The 16,023-nt window shown below is 35.9% G+C and overlaps 2 protein-coding genes across 2 annotated transcripts; one reads left to right on the top strand and one right to left on the bottom strand.

Moving 5' to 3' along the window:
* Positions 1-428: 428 nt before the first annotated feature.
* On the top strand, positions 429-7,355 carry LOC132609614 (RNA demethylase ALKBH10B-like). Its single transcript, XM_060323675.1, has 7 exons — positions 429-1,125; positions 4,686-4,816; positions 5,091-5,208; positions 5,602-5,712; positions 5,997-6,112; positions 6,200-6,354; positions 6,508-7,355. The coding sequence occupies exons 1-7, from the start codon at positions 600-602 to the stop codon at positions 6,986-6,988; spliced, it is 1,638 nt and encodes a 545-aa protein (XP_060179658.1). The 5' UTR covers positions 429-599; the 3' UTR covers positions 6,989-7,355.
* Positions 7,356-9,799: 2,444 nt separating this feature from the next.
* On the bottom strand, positions 9,800-11,777 carry LOC132609615 (uncharacterized). The gene has a single exon (XM_060323676.1). It carries the CDS (start codon positions 11,646-11,648, stop codon positions 10,110-10,112), a length of 1,539 nt encoding a protein of 512 aa, XP_060179659.1. The 5' UTR covers positions 11,649-11,777; the 3' UTR covers positions 9,800-10,109.
* Between the last annotated feature and the right edge of the window lie 4,246 nt (positions 11,778-16,023).

Genomic DNA, 16,023 nt, shown 5'->3' with positions numbered 1-16,023 from the left:
ATGTAAACCTCTGTCTTGCTAAATTCCTTCGTTTTTTTTTTACTAATTTGGGGTGCGAACCCAGAACCTCGGGGTATTGGGCGAAGGGCAAAAATTAAAGACTACTAATTTGAGGGACAAAAATTAAAGACCACCCCAAAAGAAGGGCAATCCGCGCAAAAAAAAAAAAAAAGTTAAAACTCACATTTGACTTTTTTTTTTTAAAGGAATAATTACTTGGCATAACTATTCCTAAGAGGTAATTATTGATAATAACTAACTTTTAATTTATTTATATTTATTAGTTACAGTGATTTAGTAAATTACCATTCATAGTTATACCTGCCCGCCCAGGTTCGAACCCGTACATGGGCCCACCTACCCCCACGGACTTCCCACCCCAAATCTCCGTGTAAAAGCCGCCAAAGACGCCTTCTAAATACCCACGAAAACCCCTCCTCCAAACCCCAATCTCTCTCTCTCTTTCTCTCTATATGCCCTTCTAAATAAGTAACATTTAGACTATTCAAACAACAAATTTCAGGTGGCCCATAATAATTGGAAACTTTCATCTGATACATCAAACTTTCGTGTTTTTTTCCATACTGCCCTGTTTGAATATGCCGCCGGCAGCCGGCGTTGTTGCAAACTCCGATCGAGTTCCATTTATGCCGACAACTCAAGCACCTCCTCTCATGACATCCGAAACATACGCTAAGGACGCCATTATAGCATGGTTTAGAGGTGAATTTGCAGCAGCAAATGCGATCATTGATGCGCTTTGTAATCATATCACTCATCTGGAAGAAGGTGGCAGATCATCATCAGAATATGAATCAGTTTTCGCAGCCATACATCGAAGGAGACTGAATTGGATCCCAATTCTTCAGATGCAGAAGTATTATTCCATCGCTGATGTCACTCTTGAGCTCCGTAAAGTCGCTGATGCAAGAAAGGATATTAACAAAGTTGAGATTGCCCACAAGAAACAGAGTGATGAAGTAATACTCAAAGAATCGTTAAATGAAAATGCTAACGCTCACCATGAAGAAGACTCAATGGAGAATAATTGTGGTGAGGTGGTTGATGAAGATTCAATCAGAGATGATTCAAATGGATCACCGGAAAGTGAGATCACGGATACAGGTAAGTACTCTTTAATGAATTTTTTAAATTATATTAAGTGTACTATTTCTTTTAATTTTTTTTTAAAAGAAGGTAGCGTGATGCACTAATTAAGCTTCCATTATATTCGGAATCCGGAGAAAAATCGGACCATAAGAGTTTATTGTATGCAGCGTATTAAACAAATAAACTCTTGAGCCATAAATTCAGGTGCATAAAACAAATAATTAAACGGTGTTTCAATAATGGAGAATTAAAAAATACAGAGAATATTCCTAAATTACGAAATCTTATTATGTTATTTTTATTTCTAATAGTCTCTTGAAAGAGACTTTTGTGTGCTTATTCTCATATAAGTTATTCATATGTCGTTGCCATTAATGTCCTTCTTTGTCATATTTGACTACATAATATATATATATATATATATATATATGGTCGTGGTAAAAACAAAGTACAGAGTTTCAAGAGTTTTGTTTATTAGCTTGAAATTCATTCTAGAATGCTGTTACTATTATTAGGGAAGTTTGACTTTTTCGGACGTGTTTTAAAAGTTTTTAGTATTAGAAAAGAATTTGATTTCTGTAGTATACTTTATGTTGTTTCTATAAAAAAGTGAACCTTTTTTATTTTATGAAATCCGACTTTAAAGAGAAAATTATTATTGTTAAATATGGTGATTCTTTCACGTTGAATCTGACTGTTATTTTTGGATCTCAATCTAATTCGTCGGGAAAAAAAATAATCGTATTCTAAAAAATTTGAAATGATGCAAAATTTCCTTTTTCTTTATGACCATTCAATACTCTGAAACCTACTAACTCTATCAATTTGGTTTCACGCCTTGTACAATCTATTAAGAGAAAATCTTCCTATCAAAGACTTTCTCTATTTACGGGCTCGAAAACGCAAATCTCCGTTTAAAGACGGCTGGATCTCACTCATCTCACCATACTCTTTGATTAAAATATATAATTTTCTTTTAAATTTCTCTTTGAATTTTGTTTTCATAAAAATAAAGCACCTCATATTCAGTTTGAAAGAAAAAATTAGAAGCTCAGTTGGTCCTTTTGAAAAACTGAAATTGAGATTTTGTGAAATATTTCTGTCAACGTTTCAAGCCAAAACCCAACTGTTTTGGTGTATTACCCTCTCTCTCAAATAAGTGTCACTTTAGCTCATTTCACGTTCTTTAATATAGTTTATTAATTCACCTATATTTGTTACTAGTAGATATTTTTTGAGAACTAAGAGAATTAGTTCTTTAATATAAGAATATAGTGAGAAACAATTACTATTTTTATTTTGAATTCCAAAAACGACACTTATTTTTGGATTAACTTTTTTTTTTTTTTTTTTGGTTTCCATAGCGACATGTAATGTGAGACAGAGGGAGTAAAATTCAAGTGAAAGTTGTCATCCTTCTCGGACCACTCTTTTCCAAAAGAAGACATTTGTTAAAGTAGAACAGGCCAATTCACCCGAAATATTCAGATTTTAGTAGCGAGGACTTTTTCAGCTAGACAATTCCAATGTCAATCCCTTTATCCTTTATTTGCTCTTTAACGAAAAAGATTAGTTAAATGCTGTTGATTTCCCAATGTTTTGATGGGGAAAAAAAGTTTTGACAAAACCGAGGAGATGAAAAAAAAAAAAAAAAAAAAAGTGTTGCAACGTTTAGGTGTTAGGTGCGGCAGAGAATCAGAATTCAGAAAACACAGTGAGTTTCGCTGTACCAAAAAAAGAAAAACTTAGGTAAGAGAAGACGGCTCTGTTTAGATGCCTCGAGGTGGGTATCAAAGACAACAGAATAGATTCATTAAATTTTCCTTACTTTATTTTGGTGGTCTCAATTGTAGACTGATGTTGTAACGAACGTCATGGCTTTGTCTTGTTGGTCTCATCTTATCGGTCTTCCAAGGTTTGGTTGGTTTTACTAAACCTAATTCATTAGGTTGGTTAGAATTAATTAGGATCGACTTATGACTGATATTTGTTTTTTTTTTTTTAAATGAAAACACTTTGTTTCCTGATGACAAAGTCGGGATTTAAAACGTATGAGTTCTGGGTTCTAGTCTTTGATGCATTAAGTTAATATTTTGTATATATTCAATAGATTTAAGACAATTACAAGGTTTTGCCAGAACTATTAGGTTCAGCCGAATCCGTAGCCGATATTCTAGCTTTGTCCCCCTGCCTAATATACCTATAAGTTGGCTATTAAACTCTAGACTAGATATAGCAAAAAAATCAAAAAGAATACTTTTCTCATTTTAGTTTATGTGGCCTAGTTTAACTAAGTATGCGTCGATAAAGAATAAAAAAAAATTGAAACTTTAATGATTTTTATAAAAGCTGAGCTATTCTGAGCTTAAGTGGTGCCTCGATTTGGTCTGACCAATCGAGAAGAGATTCACATAGAGAACACCCCCCCTCCCAACCCCAACCCGAAAGATGTGAGAAAGTCCTAGTCCTAAAATAAAAAATAAATTATTTTTTAGTATACTCAAATATTATATCTTAAAAAATTAAAAATAAAAAGTGTAAAATGAGATATGAGGGGTGCTAATTTAACTGGTTCCACGTGGAGGGGAGTTCTATCACCCAGTTGTCCTGGGTGGCGTGGTTTCGTTTCAACATTTTGTGCGATCCAATAATTTTGGGGCTTTGGGCCAGGGCATTGTTTACAATTCCTTCCCTATTCATTTGGTTGGTTTCTAGTGTGGGACCACCTTCGTTGTCTCTCTTCCCTCTCCAATTGTTAGTGCTAGTTGCTTTCATTTTTTGGACTTAAATTATACATATGCTAATATTTTTTTCTAAAAATTATACTAGTATATGCGTTAAAAAAGGAATATGCTTATTACGCAAAGATACATGCACATGAATACATTATAAATAACTTGATCGCGTAAAACATTGCCGGTATAAGTGACTTTTATTTAAGTTATATATACACTAGTCATGCAAATAATTTGTACACAAATTTCGGATTATTAACCAACTAAATCAGTTTAAAACTATATGCTACTTTTTTTTTGTGTGTGTGGCTAATTAATGGTGGTTGGGTGAAGACAAATAGAGTTGGACTCTATTAGTACCACTCGTTTGGTATAATTATGTGGGGAGTAGTTGATTTTGCCCCATTCTTTTTACAATGACTGCACTTTCAGAATGTTATGGGGTCATTTCCATAAAAAAAAAAAAACATGGTCAACTAGAAACATTCTGTAGTATGCCATTGTAAAGGGTATGTCTTTTTCAGTTTTTCTTTTCTTTTTTGGTAAGGGCCGTACTTTTGTCCGTTTGCCAATTTCAGCCAGCACTAACACTGTTAACAACTTTGTTAAACATTGTGTGGGCAAAAAATCTATTACTAAGGGAGCAGTAAAGTAACATGGTCAGTTCGTTTCCTTTTTTGTTAAACATTGCCAAGACATATGATCAAACTCGAAAATTCATTATGCTACGGTGTTTGTTTATTTTAATTAGTGAAATTTTTACTTCGCTTGATATCATTGTGGATATTGAATACTGAATAGTGAATATAACACATTTAAATGATTCCTTTCATTTTATAGGATCCCAGGAAGCACAACATTTCCCGGATTCCGATGAATTTTGCACAAACCATGAAAACTGCGAGGCGAGGCATGACCAGATCAAGATGACCAAGGGGTTTGTGTCAAAGGAACCAGTCAAAGGACATATGGTAAGTCCTCCATGTCCTTGTTATTTTACATCCATTCCGGTTGGGTAAAGTTCACAAAAAGCCGTTTTTCAGCCCCTGTAATTTAAAAATAGTCACTATAATGAAGTTTCACCTGTGGAATTTGAAACTTCATGACAATGACTATTTTTAAAAAACAAAGCTGAAAGTGGCCAGTGAGCACTATTTCTACGTTCTGGTTGAATGGCATTCACTTAGTAAACCAAATGTTGATCTATGTTGAAGGTCTTAAACTTCCCTACATTGTGACTGGCAGGTGAATGTTGTGAGAGGTCTGAAGTTATTCGAAGGCGTTTTTACTCCGAATGAACTCTCTAAATTAGATGACCTTGTGAATGAGCTTCGAGTTGCTGGTCAAAATGGTGAACTCTCAGGTGGATCCTGTGATTCGTGACGCTTTTATAGTTATTGTAGTTTCCTTTTTGGGGCGAAGTTATGAGATAGTAAAAGGACACCTTCTGTAGTTTTGCTGGAGCAGGTTTGGGCATTTGTTTTTCTTTATGACTAATTGCAGCTGCCTTAAATGATTGTTTGTGTCTTGGTGCTTGATGTTGATGCTGATATTGTTTTCACTTAACTTCTCTTTTGCTTATAACCTGAATCAAGAAGCACCAAAGCATCAACCCAAGTAAAACTTCTCTGTGTTTCTTTTTTGGTAGCCTTGTAAAGTATTGCCATGCCTGCAACATCATAAATCTGATTTACTATTTACTCCTTAAATGTGTGATCTTGGATAATTTCCTGATTGATCTGTGACTGTGTTTCAGGTGAAACTTTTATTTTGTACAACCAGCAAGTGAAGGGCAGCAAAAGAGAGCTGATTCAGCTTGGTGCACCAATTTTTGGGCATGTAAAAGAGGATGCAACATGTCAAAAGAGTAAGAACTGCTTGGTCTGAAAACATATCTTTGTTGTTGCTATTTGGGGTTTACAAGATTTGACCACCCAATTCCCTAAACTTTCATCTCCAAGTCTAATTTCTGTGGGATCTTTACATAAATAGCCTGCCAGATTCATTGTTTACTTTTCCTATCTAAAAGGTTATACACATATTTTACACGAATTATACATCTAGTGACTGTTTTAGTTTAAGTGGTTGGTTGTGCGGCGATTAATTCTTCTTCTACAGCACCTAACATAATTTGGGAATATCAACTTTCAGGTAACAATGAGCCCATTCCAGCTCTTCTGGAAGGTGTTATAGACCACCTGATTCAGTGGCACCTAATATCAGAGAGTAGAAGACCTAACAGCTGCATCATCAATTTCTTTGATGAGGTATATGCATTTATGCTAAGATTATCTTGGCCAGCAACATTTTTATCAGTATAGAATTAAAGCCTAAATGATTCTGCCGTTATTCAGGGGGAGTTTTCACAGCCTTTCCTGAAGCCACCTCACTTGGAACAGCCAGTGTCCACCCTTGTCCTGGCTGACTCAATGATGGCATTCGGGCGATCGCTTGTAAGCGACAGTGAAGGGAACTACAAAGGGTCGCTCATGCTTTCTCTAAAAGAGGGGTATGTACATTTATTTTCGGTTTTTTTTACACTGATGAAGCTCTCTCTCAAATGACTATTTTTATTTATGGTTTGTCTTGTATTTTTATTTATGGTTTGTCTTGTATTTTTATTTATGGTTTGTCTTGTACCTTGTTGTTCAATATATGACAGGTCTCTTTTGGTCATGAGGGGAAATAGTGCTGATATGGCCAGACATGCTATGTGTTCAGCTCCTAACAAAAGGGTCACAATTACATTCTTCAAAGTCAGAACAGAGATGGGAAACAACTTTTCACAAGGTGCTCCTCTGACTAGAGCCATGACCTTATGGCAACCTGGTGTTCCAGCACAATATGCAACTGCAAATGGACCACACAATGGTTATGAGCCAATCCCCAAATGGGGAGTCCTTCAAGGTCCGATGGTTATGCTAGCACCAGTTCGTCCAGTAGTTATGAACGCTCGGAGGGCTGCTCCTCGTGGTGGTACTGGTGTATTTTTGCCATTTAATGGTGGATCCAGAAAACCAGCAAAGCATCTTCCACCGCGTGCTCAAAGAGGACGCTTCCTTGCACTACCTCCCCCTGGTGACTCGCCTAAATCAGAGACCGGTTCAGAACCAAGTTTGGATCTTGATGGGAAATCATCATAGATTCTCCATTCTGAAAGTCTTTAAACACCCTTTGTAGCTAAGGGGCTTTCTTTCTCCTACTGTGTACAATGAGTGAGCATGAATTTGCTTCTTTTTTTTTTCTTTTTTCTTTTTTTCTTATGGTTTTTTCACAGGTTTTCCTTCTTTTTTTTACCTAGAGATTAGGCGTTGGCTGCTATACCTGTTCACCTATGCCAGCCGTGATAGGCTTTAGAGATAACTGAGCGTAGGTAAATGGAGTGTGTATTAGCTAAACAATAGGCTGAATTTTGTATTTAAGTTTTCGTTTTCACATCCACCTCTTTGAGGTTAGTAGGGGATCATTTTAGGCAATTAGTTATATTTGGTTTTTGTGGTTATTTTGGAATTCATCATTGTTGACTGATTCAGCCTCAACATCCCAACTTACTTGAACGAAGGAGAACCAACTGTTCAATTGTACATGGAACACGAAGACATGTTCACTTTATAAATGACGGACTGGACTTAACAATCTTGACTGAAACTAAAAAGTTCAGTATGAAAAATGAAAATTATCACAATTGAAAAACTGCATCATCCAAGAGAATATTATGTTACTGTTACTCCATATCAAGCCTTAAAACTTTAATTCTTGAATCCAAAAACTTTAATTCTTGAATCCTGTTTTGCAATTGAATCCTGCTTGGTTGATTCACTTAAATAACAGTACGCTTCCTTCACAATGACGGCAGAAACTCAAGTGCCCGATTCATTCTCATCAGAGGTCACTTGCTTTGCGAAATTCGCAAATCTCCAGAAACAGAGCCCTTATTTCCCTGCTCATCATCTTTTGATTTGACATTGCTCTTGTTCATCATCATCTACAGATATGGCTCTCTTTACAGGCTATCTTTCATGCTCTTGAGCTCAGGTGTTGAGTATTTACTTTTATTTATTTCATACTTTTCAAAAACTGCCTTCTTTTACTTAGAGCCCGTTTGGATTGGCTTATAAGTTGCTTATAAGCTGTTTTCAGCTTTTTTGAGTGTTTGGCTGACCAGCTTAAAGTCATTTTGTGCTTAAAATAAGCTCAAAAAAATAATTTGGCCCATTTGACTTAGCTTATCTAAAGCAACTTATAAGCTGAAAACAGTTTATAAGCCAAAAAAAAAAAAAGTTAGACTACCCCAACTTATTTTTTTTAGCTTATAAGTTGTTTGCAGCTTATAGGCATAAGCCCATCCAAACAGGCTCTTAGAGATTAGGTGCTGGCTGTTAATACCTATTCATCTACAACCAAGGTAAGCTTTAGAGATACCAGACAGTAGATAAGTATGAGTGGCTGAATATTTGCCTAGAAGAGAAACTAGCTCAACTCAGAAGATGAAGCTTACTGCTATACTTTTGGTGTAAAAGTGAATTTGCAAATGAGGGTAAGAGGATCCTAGAATCCATTCAATCCCTACATATGTAAATGAGGCTGAAAGTTATCTTATCTATGTAAATACCATAGCACTTCCTTGGTGCTATGTTTTCTTGTTATAAAAATTACACCTTCTGAACAAAATACTTGTCTTCTAAGTCTCTGTTTTCCAGATCATATGTCGAAGGCTTGTAAGAGTTGCTTTTAGGTAATTATATTTGGTTTTCATGCTTCCTGAACTGTATGCAGTGCTTGCTTTAAAATGCCTGAGTATTGTGGTGAATACAGGGGCACTTCCAGTATATGCCAAGCGAAATTTCGTCTATACTTCCTCTCAAGCCCCCAGTCTCGCTGACATTACTTTGTCAATATACCTGAACTATCTTGTGGACATTGAGATACGATAGTCAGTTCATCATACTCTTCCAAATGTTAATAATGTTTTGTCATTCTATATTGCATGTCATACATACCCACCTTAATTGCTTAGGTGCAGGCGTAGGCTGGTAAAGCATTTTTAGCTCAAGCCGCAAGCACATCCTAAACGACAGACATGCTTCCTAATAATTGGTAGCTAAACTAGGAGAAGAGATGAATCATTGCTTTAATGTCTTTCAGGGAAGAGTAACTATTTTGGTGGTTCAGAACTAAAGATATCGGTCTCAGTCAGTGGAAAACAACCTGTTTGATAAATCGATGCAGTCGCAGACAGCCACCAACTATATAAGAAGATAAAGAACAAACGACTTGAATATTTTCATCCTTTAACGGAAGTCGGAGGGATGTCGGGGTTGAGGTGGTCCTGCAATTTCATCAGCTACATACAGGTTCCTTCCTTTCCTACTCCTACCCACCCTTTCCCGTGTTTTTTTATTTTTTTTGGATAAGGTCACGCTTTCCCATGGTATGGCGAGCTGGCAGTAAATGGAGTCCTGCAGCTAAAGTATTTCCCAAGTACTTAAAAACAAGTATATTAGTGGATTCCGGAATATTATGTGTAGGAGTAAGGAGGTAAGGACATGACAGGTTGCGCTTCCCTTTTGTATCTAGTTTATATTCGACCATCCACCTTCTCTTACCTTTTTTATGAGTCTTTTTGTTATTACAAATAACACAACAAATGGAAGCACATCCACATTCATGCACCTTCAGAGACTGATTTGCTAAGGACGAAGAAGCTATCCTATGTTGATGAAGGCAGGGGCGTGTTTTATTCCATCCTCCCATTTAGATGCTTATGAAGCATTAACTACATGATTCCAAAGTAATCAAAGCCGGTCGAGAAGCAGTCAAGCTTTATCTAATAGTGATCTGCCTCCTTCCCCCAAGACAAATATCACATTCTAAGCATTAACAACATGATTCCAAAAAAATGAACAAACTTCACAGCGGAGTTCACAAATGCAACAGAATATTGGGACAACATCTTGTCTATGAACATCATTGCTTTCATTCAAATTTCCCAAGTTTACAAAGGGCACACAGACATTTTCACTTTATAAATGAACAGCTGGACATAGAAATCGTGACTGTTAAACTAAAAGTTCAATATAAAGAATGAAAATCATGAAGCACAATTAAACAAACTGCCTGAGACAATAAATGTTATCTTACTTTACTAGGTTTCAAGCTTTAAAGTTTAATTCTTGAGATCTGTTGTACGTTCGACTGCTTTGACAGTTGGCATCCAGCTTTCTGCATATCTTAAGTTTGATTGACAATCTAAGCTTTCACAGGCTAATCATCATCTTCAATATCCCAACTCAAATCCTCATCATCCTCTTCAACACTAAGCCTCTTCCTCAAATCAGCTCTATTGGAACTTGCAACATGAGAAGTTGCTGCCTTTTTGTCATCATTACCGTCAATGTCTTCAATTTCAGCCCAATCCAAGTCGTCCTCATCAGTCCCCGTCTTTTGACTTGAAGCAAGAGCTACATTACCGTCTTTGCTAGATTCATCCTTATCACCTTTTCCCTCCGAACCTTTTACAACCCCTTCCTCCTTTTTACTCAGACAAGTAACTTCAGTGTCTTCTTTCTTACTATCTTTGCTATTAGACTGATTCTCTTCTTTCTTATCAACAGCAGCTGAACTTAAAGTTTGTGATTCATCACTTTGAGTGGCCTGTTGTACAACATTAGTCGAATCCTCCTTGCTTGGTTCACTTTTATTAGTAGGCAATTCTTTTGCAACGCTGGTCGAATCCTCTTTGCTTGGTTCACTTTTATTAGTAGGCACTTCCTTCAGAACGCTGGTCGAATCCTGCTTGCTTGGTTCACTTTTATTAGTAGGCATTTCCTTTGCAACGTTGGTCGAATCCTCTTCCTTTGCAACATTGGTCGAATCTTGCTTGCTCGATTCACTTTTATCAGTAGCCACTTCCTTTGCAACATTGGTTGAATCTTGATTCTCATCAGCACCCATTTTCTTTACATCAATGACAGAGCTTTCAACAACAGAACCCTCTTTCCCCTTCTCATCAACTTTCGATTTAACATTACTCTCTTGTTCATTATCATCATCGTCATCATCATCGACATCCCAAGACAATTCTTCGTCATCATCATCTATCGATATCGCTCTCTTAACAAGTTTAGCTCTAACACTCTCTTGTTGCTTAAGTTTCTCCACTTTATAAAAATAACGAAACCAAAAACTCTCATTATCAACTTCATTAGGCACAACCCTTTTATACATACTTTCCAAACACCCATTTTCACCAATCAACAACTCAACTTCCTTACTCTTTTCCTTCAAATCAAATCCACTTTTCCACTTCTCATACTCCCCTAAATCCTCAGGCCCCACACAAAACGTATTCGGGTCACTTTGAATACTCACCAACTGTGACTCAAACCTACTATACCGGGTCGGGTTGACCCGACCCGAATCAGGGGTTTCGGGTTCAACGACATCATTATCATCAGGAGCTAAAAGGGTGTCTTTACCTTGGGAGATAATCTCAGTTGTTGATTTGATGACGTGGCTAACGGTATTACCAACCTCACGGCTAGCTACTTCACGTAACAATTCGGTTTCTTTTTTCAACCCGGATCCGAATTCTTGTAAATCTTTACGGTATGTTTCGAGTACTGATTCGGATCGGGTCGACAGAGTCTTGAATAAACCACCGAAGCTGCTCCAAACATCATCGGATCCTGTTGTTGAATTGGGTTTTTCATGATCCGGGTCAACTTCTGGTACAGCTTTTTCAGGGCTATTTGGTTCTTGTGGATCCGGGTCATCAGATAAGATGGATTTGAAGAAATTCATGTGTTTTTAGTGAGTTTATTATTAGTGGAATGAAGAATTTTGGTTTGTTTGTGTTGGAAGTGTTAAGGTTGAAGACGATGTTGTTGTCGACAGTTGGCAGTTCCAACTTGAAGATGGAAACTTTATTGGGGGGCCCTGATTTGCTTTGGGCTCACGATATCCTGGACTACTTTTACATTCTTGGGCCTGAGAAAGTATATCATTTTTCAGTGTTATAAGTTAGTGTTGGGCCTGCTAAGTCGACTTTTTTTTTATCCAAGAAAAAAAAGGCTAAGTCTATTCTTTTTTTATCAGCACTAAATACATTGCACCTTTATGATTAAGGGCTCATGATTTAATATTTATTGAAAATTTTAGTGATTTTTTCTATGTATTCCGACAACATCTTGGTTGGTTGATATGTACATTGAGATTGAGTTCAAACTCTAAGGCGCATCCCCAATATCTGCCTAGTGTTGCTTTTAAGTCTGATCTTTCTAGCTATTTATGATTTCCGTAACATTTGGAAATCACAAAATATGAAACAGAGTATAACAGCACTAGGAAGATTATGAGAGAACAAAAGAATATGGTACTCAGCAGAAGCATTGTACTAATTTAGTTGTGAGATGAAGTAATCAAATTGAAAAACATGAGTGAAGCTAATCATAGATACTGTAATTATCAGAGCCATCAATAATCTGATTTAGACGACCATCGTGGAGGAATAATTGATATTCTCCATTTCATAAACTATATAATACATATAAGAGGAATCAGACTAGTCAGAATCAAAATATGATACTGCAACTGGGAAAATGCCATGCAATGCTCCACAACAGTGTGATTCTTTGCTTCTAGCCATATTTGTTGAATACATATAATCCAAACATAAATTGATCATGTGCTAGAAGCTAACGAAAACAAACTAGAAGTATTTATTCTTCTTCTCTTTTTTGAACTTCGACAATTTTTTTTCCTTTTCTTCTTTTTCTTATCTGATGCTTGCTTCTCTTCCTAATGCAAAACATGCTTCCCTCAAACCTTATATCTATATATATTTCAGCGTGTGCGCCATGGATTGAACATCACAGGGGCGGATCTACAGGGTAACACGTGAGTTCACGTGGATCCAGAAGATTTTGCTCAAATTTTGTATTTGTGTTAGGAAATTCACTAAATATTTATATATCCTGGATTGCCTTTGTGACATGTTACTCCTCAAATGAATGTCTAGATGAACGATAAAGATCGTAGGGAGCCCACAGAAAATTGCTATACTATTATGAGGTAAAAATTTTAATTTTTTAAAAATTTAAAGAAAAAGATAGTAGTAAGTTGATAACTTGATATCAAAATAAAACTCTATTGTTTCAATTTAACTTTAAACTCTTTATTTCATCTTTACTGAGATGATTTGTAACCACACAAATATTTACAGCTTGTTTTATATCACAATTTTTAAAAATAAAAAAAAAATCTTTCTTAAATTTCATATCAAGTTAAATTACATGACATAAAATAAAACGTGTAGAGGATATTAACTTTAAAAAATTGGGCGCCTCAAGCCATGCTTGACTTGCTTGGCCCTTGAGCCGGCACTGAATACAGTTAATGAGCCAAAAGATTTAGACATGTTATTAAATCAAGTAAGAGATTTTGGGTTCAAGTCTCACGACAACCCGTTAGCGAAAAAATACTTCCACCGAAAAAGAATTAGACTCACACGTGAGAGAGTGTATTGAGACATAATAAGTAATTAAAATGGTCAGACAATTCAACAATACCATGTTAGAGCCTAGAGGCAGTACTAGACATGTTCTGATATTTCTCTTGCAATGGAATTTGCTGTCCATTTAACTCAAGGGGAATGGTGGATCCACTTTGAGCAACTAGCTTGACTTTGGTGGCTTTAGCAGGGTCATTTTTGTGATGATCAGTGCTTGCTACTATTGGCTTGGTAGCTGAATTGGTGGTGATTTGGTTCTTTCCCATGTGGAGTACTCTTCAAAGTTACAGGGAACTATACTTTGGGATATAGTAGCTAATGTGTGATCTGAGATGGAGCAAAGAGGGTTGGATAGAGCAAATAAATAAGGGGAGATTAAGGGATTTAATTTAGATTATATATATTAAAACTTAATCATGTGTTACTCGTTCGTGTGAATTGTTTAATTTCATAGAGGCCAAATTTCAAGCAGATACTCCTCATCGGCCATTAGCAAACAAACTTCTCCAAGATTCCACACAAGGTGTCTAAATAGTCATTAGGGGATATATTCGCGTTGATGACTTTTTGGTGTTTTCGTATTTAACAGACGCATTTAAAGTTTTATACACTATCAATATAAATAATTTCTTATACTAGTAGGTTATTGGTAAGCCTCCTCAAAATATGAAATTTCAAAATTTGAAAATCAGATATGTTATGCTCCCTCCGTTTCAATTTATCTGAATTCATTTGACTGGGCACGACATTTAAGAAAGAGTTAAGACTTTTGAAACTTGTGGTTCAAAATAAGTCGTGAATATTTGTGTAGTTATAAATCATTTCATAAAGTGAATTTATTTCCAAATTAGGAAAGAGTTCATTCATTTTGGCACGGACTAAAAAAGAAATAGGTTCAAATAAATTAAAACAGAAAAAATATATATTATGATGACTTGATAGTATAAAAAATATTTACTGTGTGTATTACTTAAACTCTTAAAGAAAAATGAGCACAACAACTATTAATAAAGTGCAATTTGGTAAGCTTCGAAGCTACAAATAAGCACGCACGAAATATCATGTACAATTCATTCACCAATACTTTTTTTTAAAATATTGGGTGCAATCAACCTAATATTTTTGAAAAGTTTCCAGTATTTATAATACTCTCTCTGTTTCAATTTATGTGAACTTATTTTCTTTTTAATTCGTATCAAAATGAATGATCTCTTTCCTAATTTGGAAACAAATTCACTTTATGAAATGATTTACAGCCACATAAATATTCTAGACTTATTTTGAACCATAAGTTTTAAAAGTCTTCACTCTTTTTTAAATATCGTGTCCAGTTAAATAGGTTCACATAAATTAAAATAGAGGGATTATTAAAACTTAGAGAGCACGCACTTGAAGTTGAAGGGACTGCTGCTATAAATTAAGTGAAAACTTGGTAAAGATGGACCTAAGCCCGTCAATCGGTTCGGGTTAACCGGTTCAAACCGGTAACCGGATCGGTAAAATCGGAACTGATTTACTGGTTCCGGTCAACCGTTTAATATATACCAGTCCGGTTTCGATTTTTTTGGAACCGGAACCGGACCGGTTAAACCGGTCGAATTAAAAAAAAATTAAAATGTATCCGTTTGGCTGGGTATTGGACCGTTGGCCAACGGTCCATTTGCAAAAATGGTCGTTGCCAAACGGTTCCAAACCCCCATTTCCCCCCCCCCCCCCCCCCCCCCCAACCCCCCAAACTTTTTTTAACACTTTAACCTATCTCTCACCCCTATATAAACCCCTCTCCATTTCCATTTTAATCCACACCAATTCACTTTTCTCTTTCTCTCAATTATAGTTACTTTGCAACAATTAGCCACTTTAAATTTCTCTCAATTAAATATTATAAAGTCTTATTATAGTTTCAATTATTAATTTTGCAATTATAATATTGTTGGTGGAGTTGGTAATTTTGCAACAATCCGAAATAGCTTTGGTGGATTTGCAATTCTAGCCGCCTTCACTTTGTTAGAAATTAGTCCGGCAATTTGGTACCTTCGTTCCAACTCTATCTTTATTTTTCACAATTTAATTTACGCAATTTATTTTCTTGTGATTTATTTGAGTGTGATTTAAATTAATTCTATTTAATAATAGCGAAGAGATTTAAACGTGGTGCCGGTAGTAGTGGTATTGTTAGGAGTGGGTTTAATGAGGAAACATTTATGGAAGAAACACCTAATTTAGGTATTGATGTTGGTGGAAATAATACACTTTTAGATCATGAGGCAATGCAATAACATTATACCGACACTTTTAATGAAATTGATGATGATGATGATGATGATGAAACACAAGCTCCCGAAAATTTCATAGGAGATACAAGTCCTGCACAATTACATACACAAGACAAACCGCCTAGAACTAGTAAGCCAACCGCTAAAATTTGAAATTTTATGACTAAGGATAAGGAAAGCCAACCAGCTAAATGTAACATATGTAGACAAGTATTTACTTTAGGCAAAGAACTAGTAAGGATGGTGGAACAGGTACACTAAATAGTCATATGAGAAAGAAACATATGGATGTTTGGGGAGAGCAAACGGGTTCAAATGTGGGGGGTATTCAAATGACAATAGACCCACGAACCGGTAAAAATTTTAAGTATGATAAGAAAAAGAGCGTGTA

Source organism: Lycium barbarum, chromosome 9 (genome assembly GCF_019175385.1).
Source record: "Lycium barbarum isolate Lr01 chromosome 9, ASM1917538v2, whole genome shotgun sequence".
NCBI classification, from domain to species: domain Eukaryota; kingdom Viridiplantae; phylum Streptophyta; class Magnoliopsida; order Solanales; family Solanaceae; genus Lycium; species Lycium barbarum.
This window is presented reverse-complemented; position numbering and strand designations above follow the sequence as displayed.